The sequence below is a fragment of the Nycticebus coucang genome, chromosome 9 (genome assembly GCF_027406575.1).
Source record: "Nycticebus coucang isolate mNycCou1 chromosome 9, mNycCou1.pri, whole genome shotgun sequence".
NCBI lineage: Eukaryota > Metazoa > Chordata > Mammalia > Primates > Lorisidae > Nycticebus > Nycticebus coucang.
Genome location: NC_069788.1, coordinates 22,677,949 through 22,701,784, shown reverse-complemented (window position 1 = coordinate 22,701,784; position 23,836 = coordinate 22,677,949). Strand labels below are relative to the sequence as shown.

General features: G+C 38.5%; 1 protein-coding gene across 4 annotated transcripts in view; it reads left to right on the top strand.

Annotated features, from left to right (window-relative positions):
* The window catches only part of PRIM2 (DNA primase subunit 2), a 460,188-nt gene extending 441,318 nt beyond the window's left edge, over positions 1-18,870 (top strand). For 3 of the 4 annotated variants that reach the window (XM_053600944.1, XM_053600945.1, XM_053600946.1), the window contains 2 exons: positions 8,706-8,774; positions 17,222-18,870. In XM_053600944.1, coding sequence (XP_053456919.1) covers positions 8,706-8,774; positions 17,222-17,452 — 300 coding nt within the window. In that variant the 3' untranslated portion in view covers positions 17,453-18,870. The remainder of the gene's footprint in view (positions 1-8,705; positions 8,775-17,221) is intronic. The other variant, XM_053600947.1, reaches the window with a different exon arrangement.
* Positions 18,871-23,836: the final 4,966 nt, after the last annotated feature.

Below are 23,836 nucleotides of genomic sequence, written 5' to 3'. Positions count from 1 at the left end.
GTTGATTAACCTCTGCTTTTCACAGTCCACAAGTTCTCAAGAAGTTAGTGACCATATTAAATCTAAAACTGGTAAATTCCTTTTCATGAAGAAATCTTTCAAAAGGGACAATTTAAAAGACTGAAAAGTCACTCTATGTCAAGAGGATTTTATGGCAGAGATAAATCTCAGTGACTCCTTACTCAATGGTCACAAAGATCTAAACTACCTAAAAACTCCTATGATTGTCTGAGGGAAAGCCTGTTGACCAAAGGATAGTAGTATTCAGTCTGTCCATTATTTTATGAACAGTAACTTGCCTTTAAGAGTCGGTTTTGTGGGGAAAAAACAAAAAGGAGAGAGAACCTTTTGTGTCTATTTCATTTCCAGGAGCATCTCTTCTGATTTATGAGAGTAATACTTTGATGACTACACTTAGCTTTGCTTTTGTTAGTCTTGTAGTTCAAATTGTTTATGTCTTTCTGGGTAAATCCCAGAAACATTAAGGAAAAGATGGGAAGGTAAGCATTAGAATTGGTGTCAGCAGGCCATGGTTGTATAGCCTTCCTTTCTTACATGGTGAAAGGTGGTTCAAAGAAAAATCCCTTTAAAAGTCAACTTTTATGTGATTGTTAGCTGAATGTGTTAATTAAAATTTAAGTTCACTAAAATTATATTAAAAAAGGCCGGGCGTGGTGGCTCAGGACTGTAGTCCCAGTGCTGTGGGAGGCCGAGGCGGGTGGATTGTCTGAGCTCAGAGGTTCGAGACCTGTACGTAACAGCAGTGAGCCAGAGTAAGACCCTGTCTCTACTAACATCAAAACTAGCCAGACGTTGTGGTGGGCATCTGTAATCCCTGCTACTGGGGAGACAAGGGGACAGAGCATCGCCAGAGAAAGAACATCTAAAAAAAAGAAGAAAGAAAATGAACAACAAAAAAAAAGTACTGCAAACGAAGAATGAACAAGCAAGCTAAAAATAAAATTATATTAAAATGGAAAACATTCTTTCTTGAGAAATTTTAGTACTCTATTTATAGCTATGCATGTTTTTATAATTATTATTATTATAAGAGAAATTAGTGATATCTATAGAAGAATTTTATTAAGGGCAACTGATACTATCACTTATGATAGGATCCTTTTGTGAAATTCCACCTGTCTTCCTATAGCCATAAAAGTATTCTGTTAGCTTAGTTCTATTTCTTGATCAGTTTTATAGAGTCTACTCCCAAAGGCACCCTCCCCTTTTTTAGAGAAGCAAACTTTTAGTACCTAGAAATTCAGATAACTAACTTCAGTTCATAAAACAAGTATTTTAGATCTTTTAGTCTGCTTAACTTTAAGACATGTCAGATTTCTTGGTGGCGTTTGCCATCAATTTACAACGTTATTTCTTCTTAGCTGAAGGTTCTATTTCTGAATGTATAGTATTTTTCTTCTTAATCCTCTAGTCCTTGGGAAAACCTCTAAGTGACAGATTTTTAGTTTTATGTCTGTTTTCAGTAGCATGTCAAGGAGATACGATACATCTCTTTATAAAGTAATATTTTGGAAAATATTAAAAAAAAAATAAAACAGAGTCTCACTCTGTTGCCTAAGCTAGCGTGACATGGGATCACAGCTCACATCAGCCTCGAACTCCTGGCCTCAAGTGATCCTCAGCCTCCCGAGAAGCAGGGACTACAGGCACCCGCCATAAGCCTGGCTAAGTTTTCTGTTTTAGTAGAGATGGTGTCTCAGGCTTGGTCGGGTTGGTCTTGAACTCCTGAGGTCAGGCAGTTCTCCTGCTTCAGCCTCACAGAGTGCTAGGATTACAGGCATGACCCTCGGCACCCGGCCTACCCATCTCTTCTCATTTGTCTTTCCTCCTCCTCTTTCCTCTCCTTTGCCTTCTCTTTCCTTCCCTCTTCTGTTCCTTAGTTGTTAATGTCCCCTAAAAGCTTAAATCCTTTAATCCAAAATATTGTTGTTAACGTGCACTGAGAAATTCTTATTTTGGATAGCAGTTTCAATTGCTTTCTAAGAATCATTTTCTTGGTGCCTATTTAACTACAGTAAAGTATGGTAAATGCTTTGATAATCAAAGTATAAGCACGTTAGTAAAAATACATTCAAAAGTATAAGTTGTAGAATCAGATGGAAAAGATCTTCTGTTGAGGAGCGAGTGGAAGGGCATGTTACTCATAGGAAGTGACATTGGACTTGGGTTTGAAAGTCACTAAGAGTGTCCCCAGTGGAGGGAAGTGGGGCTTCTTAGGCAAAGGGCCCAGCATTCAGTCAATCCCAACAAACATTTCCGTGATGACTGTATTCCAGTTTCTGTTTAAGGCACTGGGACTATGGTGATGAACAAAACTGATGAGACTCCTGCCTTCCTGGAGCTGATCTTCCAGCAGGGGAGAAAAATAAGTGGTGAAAGAAAACTGCACCAGGATAGGGCAGTAGGGGCAAGTCTATTAATTAGATAAAGTAGTAAGGGCGTGTTTCAGGAACCTTAGCTCTGGGAGATCTATCAAAAATAAGTTCTGGGACAAATTAGTTTGATAAACACCACGCTGATAAGTCCTGCCATAAAGAAACAGCTAATTCTCGATTAAATTGAGTCAAATAATATTTTAAACAAGAAAATCCCTTGATCATCACTAGGATATGGGGAGGTAAAAATTTGATAGAACACACTGCAGAGGAAGCTGGACCAGAGTGGAGGACCCTGGTGGATGGGTGGAGCAGAAGGGAACTGGGTCTGGCGAAAGGGCTTTTTGAACCATGCTGAAGTGTTTGTGCTCCATGTCAGCTGGGAGCCAGCAGTGCCAGGGTTAGATTTGGTTTTTAGAAAAGTTACTTTGGTGGCAGTGTGGAAGCTCTCTTGAGTGAGGAAAGGATAAATCAAAAAGCTTTGCAATAAAAAGGAATATTGAGGGCCTGAACCGTGGAGTGGAAGAAAGTTTTAAAGACATTTGGAGGTAGAATTGACTCATTCAGGTAACTTTGTTTATAGATAATACAGAGTCAGAAAAATACCTGGCATATAAGGTTTTAAATGAATGAAAGTACATCTTTGAGAAAGGGAAACTTAGCCCCCATCTGATGATCAGTGAAGGAAGGTCACAGCAGGGTCTAAGGCAGCAGCAGGCCAAGCTGTGCTGAGTTGGTGAGAAATGGGAGCAGAGAAATCCTTTCAGAGTGTACCGGACTGGGCACCTCCACCACGCTTTTCCTTCACTTTTGAAACAGGACAGGTTAGAAATGGAGTGGAACAATATCATTATGGTCTAGTTTTGAAAGGTTGAGCTTTTTAGAAAGCAGCAAGCTTGTTATCACTTTTAAATAAGACAGAAGACCTTGAACTGGAGATGGATTAGCAGCTTGTCTGGTGAGGGCAGCATACCTAGCTGTCCAGCACGTCACTCACCAAGGCCAAGCCTAGGCAGGTGGCTCTATTCTGCTGCCAGGTGGTCATCTGAACCTCACTGCTGGGCACTAAAGCAAAAAGCAGAGAGAAATTTGCAGCTGGCAGGAAATATTAGAGAATTATTAGGAAAAAAGAAGAAAGTATAGCTCAGAGTTATAAAATGTGTGTATTTATAGAGTGAGTTCTATTTATATACATATAGTTCTATTTTATATATCTATGTGTGCATAGCATTTCATACCAGTGTTTTCCTATCGTATGTTCATCAACTGGCTATGTTCCATCACTTATCACATTAGAAAAATATCACCTTATTTGCTCTTTGTTTCGCCACTGCAAAGATATCTTGGTTAACTACTTTATTAAAATTCTCTTACAAAAAAAAAACAAAGTAATTCACCTTGAGGATGAAGTAGTAGATTAAGCCTAATTAATGCTTTTGCCAAATTTAGCAACATACGAATATTTTATCTTTTTTGTGAAGGTGATAAACTGCATTGTTTTTATTTTTTATTTTTTTTTGAGACAGTTTTACTATGTTGCCCTCGGTAGAGTGCCATGGCATCATAGCTCAGAGCAACCTCAAACTCTTAGGCTTAAGCAATTCTCTTGCCTCAGCCTCCCAAGTAGCTGGGACTACAGGCACCCGCCACAACGCCCGCCTATATTTTTGTTGTCGTTGCAATTATCGTTGTTTAGCTGGCCCAGGCTGGGTTTGAACCCACCAGCCTCCGTGTATGTGGCCGGCGCCGTAACCACTGTGCTATGAGCACTGAGCCCATTGTTTTATTTTTAAAAATCTAATATTCTTCTCGGTGGACTTCAGTTAATTGATAAAGAATAGCTAAAAATAAAAAAAGAGAAAAGCTAAAAAATATGAATTAGCAAAGTTTGATATCTCTACTAATTTTTCCCTAGCCTTTTGATCACTGATGAACTAAATTAGAACAATAAATGGATTGTTACTCTTGACATTTTGTACTTTAGACTGGAAATACTGGCATTAAAAACTAAAAGTCATGCTGCCATTTGAGCAGTATTCTTAGATCATAGTAGAAATGTTTTCTTTAAATAAAATTGTTATCATTTGCAAATGTCTTTATTTGATATAATTGCTCTATTTGTTTAGTTGTTTTTCTAGAGAAAAATTATGAAACTTCACTCAGGCTTTAGAGTTGGCCCTTGATTTGGTTTCCTCTGACGTTTGGAGGACCCTTCTGAGGTATGAATGCTGCAGGCAAGAGGAGGCCCCTGTGTGCTGTGGTTCTTTTAGAATAGACGTGAAAACTGGAGACTAAGTTAGACATTTTTTGTGAGCTGTGTGTTGCACTTTGATGTTTACAAGTCACATATACCACAAGACGTGGAGTCCATTTTACTTATCTCATTTCTCTGGCTTTTCACATTTTTCTTCTAACTGTTTCTTCTTCCTCTTTGTTTCCTTTTGTCTCCTCCTTGTAATTCTTCCCCCGTGGAAGAATATCCACTTGGTGCAATATGTGTTTCCCTGATCCACTCTGTTTCTCAGCCTCACTCTGGGTCAATCCTTACCTGCCAGCCTTGGAGAGCTGTCTTTAAGAAGGGCCAGGTTGGTTTGTGAGGACAGAGGTCGGGGTCCGCAGATGCTGTGCTGAGGAGATACTGCCCATGGTACTGTTGTCTGACTACGTTTTCATTCTGACTTCTTTACTGTGTGCAGTAGTTTGATTTTGACCCCAAATTCTGTTCCACAGAGACCACTTCAGGCATCTGTCCTTCTTGGATTTGCTGCTATATCACAAACTGAATTTTAGTGTCTTGCTAATGCCTTAACTCTTTTTTCCCTTTCCCTGATTTTTAGCTTTGTATTTCCTGCCTCAAAGTGATCCAGCTCATCAGCAGGATGTCTTAGCGCTTTCTTCAAAATAGAGACATCTGCAGAATATTTAATACTATAATGCTTACTGGTGATGTGCATCTAAAAAAAAAACTTAGCAAAAGGTGGTATAGAAAAAGTCTCAAGTTGCACTCCATGTACAAGTGCTAGAACATCAGAATCACTTGTGACCATTTGAAATCGGCACACCAGTGTGCATCTAAGATGTTGCTAACACCAAAGAGGCTTGAAGGGTCAGTCTCACGTTACTGCACAGAAAGCATCTTTTAGCAAGTTATGTTGTTTAGTGGCTAGTAGGTGCTATTTGGGGGTATTGCACATTTATTTTATATGATTGTTTGTTATATATTGGCATTTTCCTGAGTTTTAAAACTAGTTACTTTTATTTAAGAAATCAGTGGGGCTGGGGTGTAATTTGCATGTAATGCATTATTGTAAGACACTGGGGAACCGATTCCTCTTGAGCATTTTCATGCTGAACATCGGATGTTCAGAAACAGTTTATGGCACTTACAGGGGAAATGCTTCTATCTCCAGATCTGACCACTCTTCACCACCACTGCTATTACTACTACCCTGGTCCAGGGACGGCTCATCTATTCCCTGGATCCTTAGACTAAGCCCCTTCTTTCTACACCCGCCCTCCAGTCTGTTCCCAGCACAGCATGCAGGATGAGCCTGTTAAAAACTTAAGTCCATGCACTTTACTGTGTGCTTAGAACAGCGCAGCAGCTGCTCATCTTACTCAGAGAGAAAGCCAAGCTTCACTCACGGGAAGAACTTCTCTTCCTCTCCTTTATCCTTTTCTTATATCTCCATAATATAGATGATAATCCGAAATTTTACATTTTTATTAGTTGTTGGATTTTTGAGTAATGTTTCATGTTTTCTGTCTTCATTTTCAAAGCACATATGTTTTTTATATTCCTCTTAAAACAAGATCCAATTGCAAGTGATTTTTTGTTTTCTGCTGTAAATGGCCCTCATGAGACAGACGTCCCTATTTTAAGAGGATTTATTTCTTCATCTTTGAAATGAAGATAGTGTCTACCATTAATACTCACGCCAAAGCCTTGTTTTTCTGGATTTCTTAGTGGCTGAGTTTTTTGGTCTCCTATATTTCTGTTACTTGGTATTCTCTCTTCTTCTTCACCTCATCTGTGTCTGTCTGTGAGTAGCCTTTTCTAAATCCAGAAAAGTAATAAAGGGTTATTTCTGGCCAAAGGGGTGGGGAACCTCTATTGTCTTTTTTTTTTTTTTTAATTATACCTTTAAATATGTACAGAAACTTTTACTCACCTCACATATGCAGCAACATGATTGATAAAAGGAAGAGTAGATGATTAGGTGATTTATTTGTAGATGTGTAAGCAAATTTCAAATTTAAAGTATTCCTAAAAATATAAAGGAAAAAGGAAAAGTGAATTATTTTTGTTCAGGAAGAGCCCTCCCTGGGAGTGGAGGGGGAGGGGGAAGACTGTTGCATGGTTAATCTAAATTTAATTTTTTTATGGAATCTAAAATATTCAGTAAATCTTCTTTCTCACATTCTGTGGTTGTATGTCAGTTGTCCTTAATAGCTTTTTTTTACATATGTAACTATCACTCAACTAAATATTTTTATTAATGTTTCTTATCAGCATTTCTTCATAGCACATTTCCCAAACATAGAATCTCTGTAAGTTGACCACCCAAGGGACTGTAACAAACTGGTCAACATACAGAGGTGGTTGACGTAAGGAACTTGTCTATGAAAATGAGGTCAACTTGAGGTGGTCAGCTATGAAGGTTCTATTGTATGTTAGTGTGTATGTACATAATGTTACACATTTATTTCGCAAGGAAGATATTTAAATGTATTACTTCTGTTTTATGTACTAGAACAAGAAATTTATATACATAGAGTAAAATAATCGGATTCGTTATTTTGTTTTTACATAAAAGAAACTTATATATCACATAGTTGAATTTTTGTATTTCTGTGAATTAATTTTCTCTTCAGGTAATTTATGTCATCATTTAAAGTTAAATTTATGTTTGAAGTCTTTTCCAAAATTCTAATTCATAGATATTAACATATTGGTATTATTGATGTTTGCCAATAATTATTTGCAAGTTTATTTCAATACAACTTAAAAATCTGTGCGTAAAGCATGAGAGAATATGAGCTCAGAGTGTTAGCATGACTTGGAAAACTTTGATACTTTCTTCATTTTTAAGTGTGTTATTCGTTTTAAATTGATATATTTTTTATTTTTACTATAACAATCCAAGAAAAGTAGATGGGTCAAATGGACTCTGTGAGTGGTTGGCATTTACACAGGTCTTTCATAAGATTTAATAAAAGGTGACATCAAATCAGAAATGTAATCTGTCAGACAATCAGAGACGAAGAATCTTTTAAGCACATTCTTCTTGGTATTGTTTGGTGCCCATTCTTCACCTGTAATTTTTTGGTGTATCTGTCAAAAGATGCAAAGCTATATTCAATAAGGAGGATGGCAGAAATTTGAGACTTGCATTCATTTCTTTTTATGACAGGAAGGTCAGCCTTTTGAAAAAGGATAGAAATTAACATTTCTCCAGAATTATGTTTCCCTTCATTTAAGGTTATCTCTTAATTCCAGCTTTTTGCTGTGTTTGATAAATAGGCCAAATATATTTTTTATTTATAATATTTGGGGATATGGGAAGGTGAAACTTTATGAATTTCAGCTGGCATTGCACTCTGCTGATAAGGATGGGAGTTTGCACCGCTCTGAAGAGATTACATGAAGTAGAATTGGGAAGCAAATTGTATTTACAAAAGATAGGATGATGTTCTAATAGGTTCAGAATAGACTATTCACTCTTATATTCTGCTGAGCTTTACTAGAAATAACTTCATTTCAAAAAGGACAAATCTGATTGAAGGCAAAAGCATTCCCTCTTCACAGATACTCATCCAAAGGGTTTACATTAAATTTTCCTGATGGGTACACAGCAGCATTTTATGCTGTATCTGTATAAACTAGTAATGTGGAAAATAAAAATCTAAATAGTGTACTTGATTGCTTCATGTACCAACCATTAGATTGCTAGATTTATATCTACAGTTTTGGGAGAGATGTTGCAATATGATGTTCTGACAATAACTGTCCAAGTCACAAATACCAGGATCTATTTTCATCTTGTTGTCGAGGCACAGTTATTAAAATGCATGGTTGGTAGGTCAGAAAGATCACTTACTATCTCTTGTCGTCTGTGGTTTAATGCTGACCTCAACCGCTACTGTATAATGTCAGAATTATCACACGTCTGGGCTGCACACCACGCAGCATGATTTATTGCATTTCCTGTCTGGAATGAGGATTACGAAAAGGCCAACAACGGTGAGCTACGGTGGCTTGGAAGAAAGTTGATTTCTCATTTTTCTCTTTTTCCTCATTTATTTCAGATTTTGGATTTAGTAAAGGGTTCACATTACCAGGTAGCCTGTCAGAAATACTTCGAGATGACACATAACGTAAGTAATTTTTTTTTACTTTACAGCCTAATTCTTTGTCTTCTGTTACTTTCTATCTACCCAGGGTTTCTGTTTCACCAGTGGAAACCATTTTAGCTATTTTCAGCAGAAAGGGATTTGTTACACAGTGTTAAATAACTGATAAAAGTTATAGAAGGGCCAGAAAACTGAGTGTGGATGCTGAAGAAGTAGAAGAAGCTCCGTCATGAGGAAAATCTCACTTTACTGTAGCTGCCACCCACCACTCCATATCCGTGATGAGACCAAGGCTCAGTCAACTTTTTCTATGAAGAGGCAGAGGGTATAGGCTTTGTGGTCCATATAGTTTCTGTCACAGTACCCAATTTTGCCATTATAGTGAAAAAGCAGCCACAGAAAAGATGTAAATGAATAGACATGACCCTGACCCAGGAAGATTATTATTTATAAAAAGATTATTTGTAAAAATTGGTAGGGGCCAGATTTGACCACCGGCCTTAATGTGCCAATCCCTGGACTAAATCCAGAACCTTTGCCACAGCTCAGCAGAAGAACCCAAGGATTTTTGTCATCTTCCATGCAAAAAATCTGAACCCTCTACTTGTGGCTACCTTCCTCATGTTGTTCTAATCTACTTTCCAAGTCTCATATTTTATCTGCCTGGCAGAAGCCAAATTGCATGCGGAGTGAGTCAGGGCAATGTATTTGACTATTACCTTGCCAGCTTCCTAGGTCTGCGAGGTTATTGAGTGAGTACTAACTGGCCCAGTCTATCTCAGAGTAGGTTCTAAAATGCATAAAGCAAGGGTCACAAACTCTGAGGCCTACAGACAGCAGACAAATAATACAAAAACGTGAAGCTGGCTGAGCTTACTGTCAGTAAGGCACAACTATGGCACATTGGAGAACTTGTGCTGTTAGGTCGGGTGCAGTGGCTCACACCTGTAATCTTAGCACACTGGGAGGCCACGGCAAGTGGATCACTTGAGCTCAGGAGTTTGAGACTGGTGTGAGCAAGAATGGGAACCTGTCTCTACTAAACATGGAAAAATTAACCAAGCATAGTGGCACAGGACTATAGTCCCAGCTACTTGGGAGGCTGAGGTAAGAAGATGGCTTGAGCCCAGTAGTTTCAGGTTGCTGTGAGCTATGACATGACAGTACTCTACCAAGGGGGACAGAGCGAAACTCTGTCTCATAAAAAAAAGTTTATTGTGTTAAAGGCATTCCCATTGACAAATTTTAAGGCCTTATGCAGGCCAGTAGAACTCATCTACAGGTCAAATTCAGCCCATTGGCCCCCGATTTACAGCCGCTGATCCTGATTCCTGAGCATAGATTTCTAACCTGGGGCAGACATACAAAAAGGGAGTGTGGGGTCCAGGCACCTTTTGAAACATTTTGTCTCTGAGGGCCTATATGTGCTTTTCTAGTGTCTGTGGTATTTATCAGGGATCTATGACCCTCCAAGAAAAGACGTTGCATGTATTGAAGTCGTCATCAGTTACTAAGTTTTATAATCATTTTTATATTTCTACTTAGTTGTCACAAAATAATTTTTTTTATTCTGGTTATATAACTGCAAAATGTCTTGATAAAACATTTCACAGGAAAAATATATTCTATAATATACCAATAATAATTAAAATAATAATACCAATATCAGTAGAACCCTGAACACATGCTAGGCACAACATTCACTTCTTTGAACATATTAGCTCTTTGAATGCACAGTACAGCAAGGTATTCCATGTGTCTCTATATGACATAATATTCTCTATGATGACTAGAACTTAGAGAAGCTGAGCAATATGTGTAAGGTCATGTTGCTAAGAGGGGATGGAACTTGGATTTGAACCCAAATGGTCTACTCATCTGAAAGCTTATGCTATTCTATGGTATTTGATAGTGGATTTGTAGTGATGACCTGGAGTGTTTAGATCCCTCCTGTTTAGAGTCATAGAATAATAAACATGGAGGGACTTTAGATCCATGTCATCTGATCCAACCTTCATCATGAAAACATGGAGGCCTGTCTGTTCCAAGCTAGTTAGTGGACAGTCTGGACCCAGATTCCTGGTCTGCTGTGGGTCCAGTTCGCTTCTATTCCTAACTTTTAAAACTATTGCTCTTTTTAAAATATAGCTTGTGTTTACAAATTTAAAGGACTCATCATCAGGAAATAGTAAGCCACAGTGAAATCTCTCGGGAACCTCACCAGACAAGGTGCACGTTTGGCATTTTCAGCATCTGTTCTGTGGGACTCACCCCTTGGAGGCTGCATTTCTTAATTCTCTGGCTCAGCTTGGGAGTTTTAATTTCTTATATGTTCTTAATTATTTGAAGCCCTTTGATCTAAGAGGCCTCAGAACTTTCACAAATTGAGGTCTATGATCCAACCTCTTTTAAAAAAATAACAGATAAAAATTAGAATTAAACATTGAGTTTGTGACATAATCACTAAAAAGGAGTTTTTTTCTCCTCAAATCTCCTCAAATCTCTCCTGTTGTAAATCTCTCTCGTGTGTAATCTTTCCTGTTGATTATTTCCATAAGAATGTTGCTAGTAGGGTTAATTTTTTAAATTTTCCTCGGATTAATGAAGATATTAAAAAAGTGTATCTCAAGTCTCTCACATGCAGAAAGAATCTATCTTAAACTACCTATAAATCAACGAAGTAAAAGGCTGTTTGTAATCAATGGCTGTCTCGTTATAGGTTTTTTGAAGGTATCTTCCTTCATTTATTATTTTTTCTAATTTAAAAATAGAATCTATTTCTGTCAGGTTTCTGCCTTCCTGCTCTCCCTTCCCAAATAAAACCTTATGTTTATGTTCCTGAGGCCTCTGTGATCAAACCCACTTAAATGCAAGTTTTGAAAATGAACCAGTTAATTGATACCATTTGCAGCAGCTCTATGAGAGTTCCATATGGCTGTTTTGGTAATACCAGCTGCCTCATTATAAGCTGTCATTGCAAAACCTCTTGATTAAAACCCAAATATCCCATAGGTAAAACAATATTGCTTTCATTCCTTCAAAGTCTACATTTGCAGTGGCAGAAATATGAGACCCATGTTTGTGTGAAGGTCATTGTGTGCAAAATGTGCTGATCCCAAGCAAATGTCTGAGGGAGATTCATTTAGTATGTGTCAAAAGCTGGCCTGCTTAAAACCTGTTTTCCTCAGTAGTTTTTGGGATCAGTGTTTAAAATAATTTTATACTGTAGTATATTCTTTACTTTCTCCGGGCTTCGTGTATAAATGAAGACCCTAATCCTTGTGTAGGTTAATCTCTGAATTTTAATTGAAAATAATGTTTTCAGAAATAAAGCTCTTTGGACACAGAGTAATAATTGTGGGTACTTATTTTTTAAATAGCTGAGCATAATTTTCCCCCAATTTATAAATTTTTACAGAAATCCTGTTAAAACCTATCACACATTTTCATGTATCTTAAACAGGCTATATGAAATACAGTTAAGCCTTTTTACAGTAACTCAGGGTCACCATTATGGGTATCAATTAGAATGCTGGGCTAGCAGCCACCTCCTCTCACTTGGATCCCTGCAGTACCTTCCTAACTCATTTCCCAGTATCTACACATGTCCCATTCCAATCCTTTCTCCTCCACACAGCTACTAGAGTGACCTTTAAAATAGAGGAATCTGATCATTTCAATAACCTTTTTAAAAACCTTAAATAGCTTCCTGTTTCTCTCAAGATGAAATCTAAAATTTATACTACAGCCTGTTAAGGCTTCCAGCCACCCCCCCTTCGCCTGGACTCCAGCTGCACTAATCCCATTTCAGACTCTTCACAGTATTTTGGATCTTTCAGGCTAATATCTCAGAATGAAAATGCATCACAGAATTTGCCTTTCCTAATACCTAACAAAATGTATGAAACATAATCAGAAATCATCAGCCACGAAGAAAACCATCACTCACAGCAACCAAACCAGGAAAGGAGCACAGAAAGAAGCAGAAGGCTCACAGTAGACAAAAGTCATGAGAATACGCGGCTTTCCAAATGAGAGTCAGAGAAACAGCTGCTGTCTCTGGATCAGAAATCAGGGAAATGGTAGCGTTAGATGTAGAAACCTCACTTTGTCTTTTTCCTAATTCGGTTTTAAAGGTCTGTTTTTGTTTTGTTCTGTTTAGTTTGCGTTTTCTTTTTTCCAAAAACTCCTGTTTTTTTTTTTTTTTTCTTTTCCTGGAGCAAGATAAAAAGGAATTTAATGGCAACTATATACACTTTCTTCAAAAATATCAGTGAAAGAAACTCAAAAGACAAAGAACCTGTCCTTAAAGATAACACCATTTCATCTTTCTTTAGTTGAAAGAAGGAAACTGTTCATAATTTCATCTTTCTGTCCAGCAACTTAATAGATCACAATGAGCTTCACAAAGTAGTTAAGAAGGGCAGTTGCAGGCCTAAGAGGGAAAGTTGAGAAACATAACATCACACAGAGCCACGGTACAAGCCCTCATTTCAAAGCACCTAGCTTGTTTTAGTTAGTTAATAAAAACATATTAACTAAAATGAGCATTTATAAAATATATGTATGTTCCTTAAATATTATGTTTTCAAGTTAAGGCATTTGAATGTCATTCGTTTGCTAATCTTTTGATGTAAAGGCAAGGTCTTTTGAGTATAGCTTAGTGATTGGAACCCTAGCTCATCTTTCTTTCACAAACCATACCCATAATACACCATTAGCAGTTTCCAGTTTGGGTTTCTTTAAAGTGGAAAAGAAACTTAGTGTATAGGAAGCAATGTGATCTTTTCTCCTGTTCTTTTGGGAATTCAACTTTTTTTTAAAGCGACTTATCTTTCTTGAGTCTTTCTACATTTAATTTAGATGTCATAGAACCACCAACTCTTTCTGTTAACATTCTTATTTCTTTGGCTTTCCCATAGCAACCCCATGATCGAGCACTATTATTCTCCATATCATAGAGGAAACTGAGACTTAAAAAGATTACCATATTTCGTTTTGTCCACACTGAAGTCTAATAATTCAGAGTTATCTTCTGTGATAGAGGTATTGAAAATGTTAACAACTTGAAGCAAGGTGTAGAAAATCCCTAGTGTGTTAACACAGCACCAAGGTATTAGATTCTTTTTGCATGAAATAATATGACTATATTTTCTTATAATCTTTATAGCCAAGCTTAGCTCTAGAAATAATTCTAATGGAAGTATCATTGTCAGTTTATTTGGCTTTGCATAAAACCTCTGAAAACAGTTTTCAGAACAACTAAATAATGTAGTGTAAAGGTTTGAATTTTAATTGAGGCAAACCAGTTACTAGTTGTAGGACATTGAGTAAACCATATATTCTCTTTAGGCCCCAGTTTCCTAATCCCTGTGGAGGAGGAGGCTCAATTTAATACATCTCAAGGGCCTTCTAATCTCTGGGGGTTTTTTTCTATTTATAAAATATAAAGCCTTCTGACTGAAATGTGTTAGGGAATAAGTTTACTTTTTGTGAAACACTTCACAACTTACAAAGTTTATGTTGGATCTCCCAGTTTGTAATGAGTTCGTTGAAAATTAAATGCAATGGAACCTCCATAGCTGACCACCTCCTTAAATTGACCTAATTTTCATATGTCAGTACCATAGGCCTTGTTCCTTATGTTGACCATCTCTGTATGTTGACTAGTTTGTTATAGTCCCTTGGGTGGTCAGATTACAAAGGTTCTACTATACAATAAAGAAGTTCACAAAAGACTCCATTTTTTTTTTTTTTAATTGAGACAGAGTTTCACTATGTCGCCCTCAGTAGAGTGCTGTGACGTCATAGCTCACAGCATCCTCAAACTCTTGGTTCAAGCGATTCTCCTGCCTCAGCCTCCCAAGTAGCTGGGGACTACAGGCATCTGCCACAATGCCTGGCTATGTTTTCTTTGTTTGTTTAGCAAGCCCAGGGCTGGGTTCAAACCCACCAGCCCCGGTGCATGTGGCTGGCACCCTAACCACTTTGCTACGGGTGCTAAGCCAAATGACTCCATTGTTAATAAAAATTAGAGATGTATTCTAAGACATTCAGGAAACATTGTGAAATTAAGCAACCAAGTTTTAAAAACAAGAAACATTTGTTCTTAGTGATCTATATCTCTTAAAATCAGTCTGTTACACACTGAAGTTACTACATATAACACTATTGGCCCAACATATATTAACTTACTAAAAAGAATCAGGGAATCCTGAGGTACTTAAAAATTACCAGAGAAGATCTCATTTCTGCTTATTGGTCCACACATCAGGAGGGTTCATTCTGGACCGTAATAGCCATTCCTTTTCCCCTCTGCCAGTTCATTTTTATCCACCAGAAGATTATGTATGCATCACCCTCATCACACCTCCTCCCTTCTTAAGGGTGTTTAGTGGATCCCTACTGCCTAGAGAATTCAGTCTAGGCTACTTACCCTGGTTTTCAAGCCTCTCGGAGGCCTGGTCGCTGCTATTCCCTTTCTTGAGCCTTTCATACCAGGCTGTGTGAACCATATGCTTTCCTGGGACATTTCCTTTTTGCCTTGCTCACGTGGTCCTGCTGTCTTCACTGCCCTTTCCCTCAGGGTCCCAGCTTTTCACTCTCTCCAGCTTTGCGGACCCAACTCAATAGCACTTCCCTTAAAAGCCTTCCTTCATCCTCCCAGCTGGAATTTCTCTCTACTGTGGAGTCGAATAGGCCTTTATCTGTGACCCTTGTCACTTCTCCTTTCTTTGTATAAGTTTTTAAGTACATGACTTACTGGGCTAGAAATTTCTTGCATTAGACAAATGCATTGTTAGATTCTGAAAAACTACTAGTTTGTAACCTGGCTATACTCTGGCTATTTCTGGGTCCAACTCACCAAATACTTAAGGTACCTGTGGTGTACAAATTACTTCTGTACAAAAAGTAAGATGTAAAAAGATTGGTAAACATAAAGCAGATGAACAAAAAAGTGTGGTGGTTTCTTAGCTTCCAAAAATATATAAAGTTGAAAATACCACCCAGGAAACCACAACAAAGTAAGTAACTTAAGAAAATGATATTTTTATTGTCAGCTCCATGTGTGGAAGACAGAGATTTGAAACCACAGAAAGCAAAACCTCAGATAAAGGGAGATTAGTGTAATGCATAATTTTAAATGGTACTAAAAAGTTTTGTAGGTGGCGCCTGTAGCTCAGTTGGTAGGGTGCGAGTCACATACACCTGAGGCTGGTAGGTTCGAACTCGGCCCCGGCCAGCTAAAACAACAATGACAACTGCAACAACAACAAAAATAGCTGGGTATTGTGGTGGATACCTGTAGGCCCAGTTATTTGGGAGGCTGAGGCAAGAGAATCGCTTAAGCCCAAGAGTTTGAGGTTGCTATGAGCTGTGATGCCACTGCACTCTACTGAGGGCGACAGCTTAAGACTCTGTCTCAAAAAAAAAAAAAAAAGTTTTGTAGTAGTATTTGAGAAAAGAAATAGCATAATATTACAAACTGAAGCATGTTTGTATTAAGTGAAAATTTAAACAAAAAAAATTTCTATAAAAGGAATGACCAGGGAAAGCCCAAGATTAGAATGAAGAAATTACATTCAATTAGGTTGTTTTTTCAGAGTTTATTTTATACTGTATGAATTACATGTGCCAGACTACAAATAAGCTCTAAAATATAAATGATATCAGGAATGAATATCAAAGTAATCAGTGATAATTGCTTTTTTTTTTTTTTCCAGGCTGGGCATGATGGCTCATGCCTGTAATCCTAGCACTTTGGGAGGCTGAGGCAGATGGATCACTTGAGCTCAGGAGTTCAAGATGAGCCTAAGCAAGAATGAGACCCCTGTCTCTACTAAAAATAAAAAATATATATTTATTGGTCTCCAAAATGCTAGGTACAGTAGTGATCACAGAGGTCCTTAACCTGGGCATTACTGCCACATGATGTGACCCACACCCGGGTTTGTTTCCCAAACCCATTGTTTTCCAATTTTTTATTTTCTGGTAATCACCAGCCAGAATTGGTAATAGTTTAGATATTGCCAGAATTGAGGGCCAGGTGTGGATGGGAGTTGGGGTTCTGTGGAGGTGAGAGAGTGTCCAGTATGCTCCAAGAGTGGATGCTGATACCAGTCTCTGAGAGGGCAGGGGAGGCGGAAAGGATAGTTTTCATGTTGGCCTTTCAGGCATCCTGGGTGTTGAGTGGGCCCTGATACGGAACTAGAGCCACATGAGAACTGGAACTAAGAGCGGAGGTTTCAGCTGAAAAGGTAGATCAAGAGTCATTAATGTCCAGGTACTAGCTGAAGCTCCTTTGAATGAAATGGTACAAGCAGTGGATTGAGTGTTACAGACCAGAACAGCGAGGAGCCGTGTTTCAGATATTAAGTAAGTTTTGAGTGAGGGCTGGGACAGATTGTGAAAATCCTGCATTTATAGCTTTGCTGTCTGTTAATGAGATCCAAATTTGCTTCTTTGTACAGGTGGATGATTGTGGCTTTTCTTTGAATCATCCTAATCAGTTCTTTTGTGAGAGTCAGCGTATTCTAAATGGAGGCAAAGACATCAAGAAGGAGGCTGCCCAACCGGAAACTCTTCAACCAAAGCCAAACATCCAGAAAACCAAGGATGCATCATCTGCTCTGGCCTCTTTGAATTCCTCCCTGGAAATGGATGTGGATATGGAGGGACTGGAGGATTACTTTAGTGAATGATTCTTGGGCAGTTTAGTAACCCCTTTCCTCTGAAGCTTCCATTTCTTCTTTCTAACATTCGGCCTTTTTCTCTTTTAACTTTATCTTTTTCCTTCATCCCACCCCAGTCTGTTGACACGTATACACACTCATTAAGAAGGCACACTTGCCGGTAAAACCACAGACCCCCTACTATGTTTTGCTTTGACAAAAGGGAGGAAGGAGAGTTTCTATGAAAATCTGTCACTTTAGTAGTGTCATTCAAATTCTGTTCTAGGAGATAAAAACATCTTTCTGGACTGAGTAAAGTCCACAAATACAGCTAAAAACAACTTTCAAACCTTATCACTTTTCCAGTTTGACACAATCATTTGACGTTTTTTGTTAATAAATATGAAATGTATATTACTGTGTGTATAATTGAGAGAATCTTATTGTGTCTTAAGATTGGACCTTACCTTTGTTTTTAAGTGGCACTTTGGAACACTCAGCACACTGCTAATCACCCCTGGAGATTTTAAACTTTCCTTTTTTGTTGTTGTCTAGCTGATCTATTTTTTTGTTACTCTTCACTATCAACTTTGGCCCCTTTGAGTAGCAGCAGACTCTACTGAAATGAATTGTGACTTAGGAATTAAACAGAATAAGTAAGGCCAGTTATATTTATTACAGGAGTATTTTTTAATGTAAAATAATGGAACTTTTTATCCGCTGCCATTTTTCATTCATTCTAGGGGCAGGTTCATGAAAAATAGGTAGTTTCTGAAGCACAAAGACTGTACGTGAAGTGTTTCTAGTATTTATCCCACCCTCCAACTTCCGTGTCTTATTACTTCTATGGTTGCTGGGCATTACCAAATAGGCATGGTAAATTCATTAACATCAGTAATGAATGTTTTGATATTCATAGTACGCCCTTCTTTAAGTGCTAGCAACAGAATTCATTAGAATTCGGTAAATGTTGTAGGTAATTATAGACACACGAGATCAGTGCCCTGCGCCCTCTTTGCCTGACTTTGGTGAGGTGAGGTGGATGCTCCCTGGCGCTTTATGTCTTATAGGGCAGTGGCACTGTGGACACCTTATCTGATTTCCTCACCAAGCTCTGCACTCACCCAGAGTTTGGGAGGTCCCTGGAGACATAGTCTGAAATGTAACTCTTCTCACCTGTTACCTTGGAATATGTGGAAAATATGAGTTTATTCCTTTCCTCTTTTTTGATACAGAGGGGTGCTTTCCCCTTATCCTTTTGAATCACACGCATGACAAAATTTACGAGAGGACATTGTATTTAGAAAACTGGATAAACTGCGTCAATATGAAAGGGATTTATACAGGATCAGATCATCAGAACCTAAAAATGTCAGCTGATCAGTTTTTTATGTTAGGCTTCTGAGTCAAAGATTTCTTGGAATATTTAGTAACATATAATTAAATGAGATACCATCTGAACTTTTAGTTGTCTGGATGAATTATTATCACCTCGTTTGGAAAATAGTATTATTCCACTACAAATTACCCCTATCAATCTCTCCCTTCCAAAACCATCTGCTGCTCCCTTCATCATTTGTAGTTCTCAACAGGAATCTGGTGATTGCCTACCACTTTATCCATGAACTGCAAACCGCAAGTCCTTTAAAAAAAAAAAAATTAAGAACAAGTGCTGTGTGGAGCTGTTTTAACCACAGAATTGAATTAGCTTTAGAAAGCCAAGTATAGAAATGCAGGTCTGAATTGTATTAAAAGAAGGGACATATTACAAGCACACTCTCTGCTGTAGTTCAGTGAGAAATCTCAGGGCAGGATGTTTCATATCTGGCAACATTTTGCAAAGCTGTCTGTTTCTACTGCCTCATGTTCTCCTTCTATGAAGCCTGTGCTCCCACCAGCTAAACGGACAGAGCTATTAGCAGCATGGTAGATGTGTCTCAGTGGACTATTTATTTTATACTGGCAGCCCCAAGAATTTGTGTCATCCTGCTTGAATGTTTCATAAGCGTCTAGTCAAACTCCAAAATAACACTAGCTTAAATGTTGGTTGTACTACAGGTTCAATTCCTTCATAATAAGGTTTGATCTCCTGTCATATTATACAGAAGAATATATAAACATTGTGAAGTCTATAGATTAGAGGATACGGGGTAGAGGTTTATAAAAAGAGGTGGAAATTAATGCTTTCTTGGTGCTTTTTGGAGTTAGAAAAAGCAATTTATGTTTCACGCTTCACAGGTCTTGACAATTTTGATTTGCTTTCTTTGAGAGGAAGACTTGTTTGAATTGGATGATGTAGGACGAACCTGAAAGAAAAATCAAAAGCTAACAGCCTCTTTTCGAAACAGTAGCCAGTGAAAAAACAATGAGTTTTCTAGGGCTTTTAACTTTTTAGTCTTTTATTCCTCTTCGAGGAAGAGAGGCTGTGTGATTATCAAAGACAAAAGAAGAAACAGCAGAAGAAAGAAGTGAGGTTGGACATTTGCAGCTGGTTGAAGCAGTGACATTGTTAGTAGAGATTCTATCATACTTGTTTTATGTTTCTCCATGACGTTTTTCACTCTACCCGTACAGTACAAAATTCTTAATTGCTGTGTGCATTAAAGAACACTAGGAAGGTTTTAAGTAAACTTTTTAGGACTGCTTACAATATAGAGTCATTAAAGTAAATAGTTATAGATTTTGAATGAGCTGGGAATGGAATAAAGCAATGGGAAGGATCTTTAATTCACATAGAATTTTAATAAGCTGAGGGATTTCTTCTCTCTAAAAGCATACAGGGGGTTTTGCTTGTTACACTTTGCTTTCTTCCTGATAGGATCTTTGCGAGCAAACTTCTGTAATTCTTTGCAAAGAAGAAAAGAAAACTTCTGGGATTTAAGCTTGAAAGGCGAAATGAGACAACTCTTAAAAGTTCTGGTTCGGTTAGAGTCTACTGTTTGCAAATTTAATCAAGGTCTTCCACAGGCATCAGCTTGACATTAAATTTAAGTGCCCATTAAAGGGAGAGTTTGACAGCAGTTTTGAATGTGAAGCTCAGTCTGAGGACATCTTTACAGCTGGAAGGGGAAAAAAAAAGCTGCGAAGCCTCAAACCACTGTGGTAATTAGATCCATTTGTTAACTTCTCTTCTAATGTTGGCTAAGGGAGGGGGAGAAAAGGTTGCCAGGCTGGAATGAGGAAGGCAGTCCAGAGTTCCCTACAGAAATTGGACGTGTACAAGGTCCTGTGTTGCAGAGAACAATGGTCAGTATTCTCTCTGACAAATGTGTAAGATGGTGAAATTATTTCAAGAGCTTTATTCACTTCTCTCCCTTTTAACACAGAACCAGTGTATGGAAGTAGCATTTGTGAGACTTACATTATTTGGGAGGGGAGTGGACCTCTCGTGGTACATGGTTGGCCTGATGAGTTGGTTTCTCCCAAGGGTATCAAACTTACATCAGGTAATCACTATTTACCCAAAGCATCTGGCCTTCTGTTCAATACCGAGTTCCTTTGTAGATAGCTATTGCTCTAGTCTAAGGCCTCTCGCCATAATTGGCATGTAGGCAATTAGCTTTGTGACTCTATGGAAATCATGACACTTGTAGGAAATTATCTTCTGACTTTCCCTGACTTTCCTGCCAAAAATGATACTGTTTCCTTTTATTGGATTTGCTTTCTATCCTGTAAGTTCATTTTGTCTGTTTGGTTCTTGTTTTTTTCAAGAATTATCACAGTAGAAGCTTATCAAAGGCTAAAGAATATATATATATATTTAAATTTCCAGTATTTCCCTTGAGGCTTCAGTGGTAGTACTGTTTTTGACATTGTCAAGAAGGTAGTGAAGCAATATTACTAACATATGGTGGATTTCTCAATTCAGACTTGCATGCCTAGGTCTTCAAACACCATAGTAGGACCGTGAGGCTCTCAAAGGTTTTGTTTAGTTTTGCATTGAACACAGAAAATAAATTCAGCAAATACTGCATTTAATTTAAGACTCTGCCATGTGGAAAGTAACCATCTCAAGCAAATTTTTCAGATTCCTAACACCCATCATTTTGTATAGAAAGTTTAGCTTTTGCTTGGGTCATAGAAGACACCAAGGGTCTTCATCACTGATTTAAAAGGGCATAGTGATACGTGCTTTTTTTATCTTCCCTTTTATTACCAAGCATTAAATCCTGATTTAAACAATTCTCTCCCTTAACTCTAGGCTGTCCGTAGAGTTCCTGCCTGGACCTCTTCTCACTCCATGAGTCTCCTGAGTGATCTCATCCACTCATGTTACTGCTTTCTATCTACTTGCAAATAATTGCCACGTCTGCCTCTCCAACTGAGAACTATCCTTGGAGCACAAACCTGTCTGTCTAACTATCTTCAACTCCTCATTAGGATGTCCCATGAGTATCTCAGAGTTAATGTGTCCCATATCAAACCTGTTGAGTTTCTGTGTTAACCTTGATGACTCTCTTTCCTGACTTTTCTACACATCCAAGTCCAACTGGTTCTGTTTTAATATCTACATGTCTGAACCAGCAGATCTCAACTAGGGACAATTTTCCTCTGCAGGAGACATCTGGCAATGTGCAGGTACATATTTGGTGATCACAACTGGGGGAGGGTAGTGGACAGAGACTGAGAAAGCTTTACTAAACTATGGTGCACAGGACAGCCCCCCACAACAGAGAAATAGTAGTAGTGCTAAGGTTGAGAAATCCTGTTCTAAAGAGGTTCCTCTCCTCCGTTCCTCGATGGTACTGCATTATATTACCCTCTGAACACTTCTAGTTGCAGTGATCTCTTAGTTTACTATCTTAATATGCATTTGTCTACCCTGAACCCTATCCCACATCCTTCTTCAAAATGTAGCACAAGTACTTTTTTCCCTGAAGTAGATGTCTTCTTAAATGTGGCTCTCTGTTACCTATATGAAAAAGTCTGGCTGCCTAGTATATTGTGTGCGAGGCCCTCAATAACCTGACACCTGCCTACATCTCTACTTCCTTGTATTGCCATTCACCCCTCATTCTATAAGCCAATCCAGTGATTTAGCCGTTCTGAACAGCTTTCCCTGAACGCTCACTGTGCTCTCTCCTCTGTTACTCTCATTACTTTTCCTACTTGGAATACTTTCCATGCCTTGTTCTGCTAACTACTATTCCTCCTCTAAGGCTCAGGTCAGGTGTACATTCTTTCCACCTTCTCTGATGATCCCAGTATGGGTTCCTTGTTCTTTGTAAGCCATCTAACATATGCCATAGATGTTACCGTATTTATGAGGCCTATAATCACAGTACTTACAATAGTCATCAATTTACATATTTTTCCCTTCATTGTGCTATAAAATCATTGAGGACAGGAACTATATCACTTCGTTATTTAAATCCATAATAGTGGCCAGGTGTGGTGGCTCGTGGCTGTAATCCTAGCACTCTGGAAGGCTGAGCTGAGAGGATCCCTTGAGTTCAGGCGTTTGAGACCAGCCTAAAACAGTGAGACCATGTCTCTACTAAAAATAGAAAAAATTACCCAGGCGTTGTGGTGGGTGCCTGTAATTCCAGCTACTTGGGAGGCTGAGGCAGGAGGATTGTTTGAACCCAGGAATTTGAGGTTGCTGTGAGCCAGGCTGATGTCATGGCCCTAGCCTAGATAACAGAGTGAGACTTGTCTATTAAAAAAAAAAAAAAAGTCTCAATAATTAGCATTTTCTCTAGTTCTTTGCGTGATCCATGACATTCTTGGGCACTCAGTAGAGGAAATGGTTACTTCCTTATTAACCCACACGAATCTCAAATTCAATGTTTTTCAAACCTATCAATGGATTCTGGACTCCACACTGGAACCACCCCTTACGACATGGCCTTGGGCAAGCTCTTTAATTTCCTTCATTTGCTTCGTGTATGACGTGGGGATAATAATTGCACCCACTTCAATGTTATCTTATTAGGTCTATTATACCTGCAGCACCAGGACACTGTCTGGCACCTGCAAACAGTATTCGATGTTGCTATTTGCTAGTCAGTTCTTCTAGCAATGTACTGCATGGGTCTTCCCTGCTGGAGGGGGTCTCCATTCTGAAGATCCCTTACGAAGAGTGATGCTTTTATGTGTACCATACTGTGGTGGGTAGAGGGAAAAAGCCACCAAACAAGGTTTTAGCAGAATGAACTCATGTCAAGGGGCCTGGTGTTGGACTGCTGTACCCTGGACATCTTTGTGGCCGGGCAAGGTAGAAGAAGAATTTCAAACTATGAAACCAGAGGATTTTCTAGGTATGGCGCACACTGGTTTGAAAAGTTGCTCAAGTGGTATGGCAGAGTGCTGCTTGTTCTTAGAAGGGAGGAACTGAGGCAACCTGAGCTTCAGTATATAGAAAGCATTGCAAAGTTCTTTGTGTTAGGATGGTGGTAAACAGTGGGCTTACAA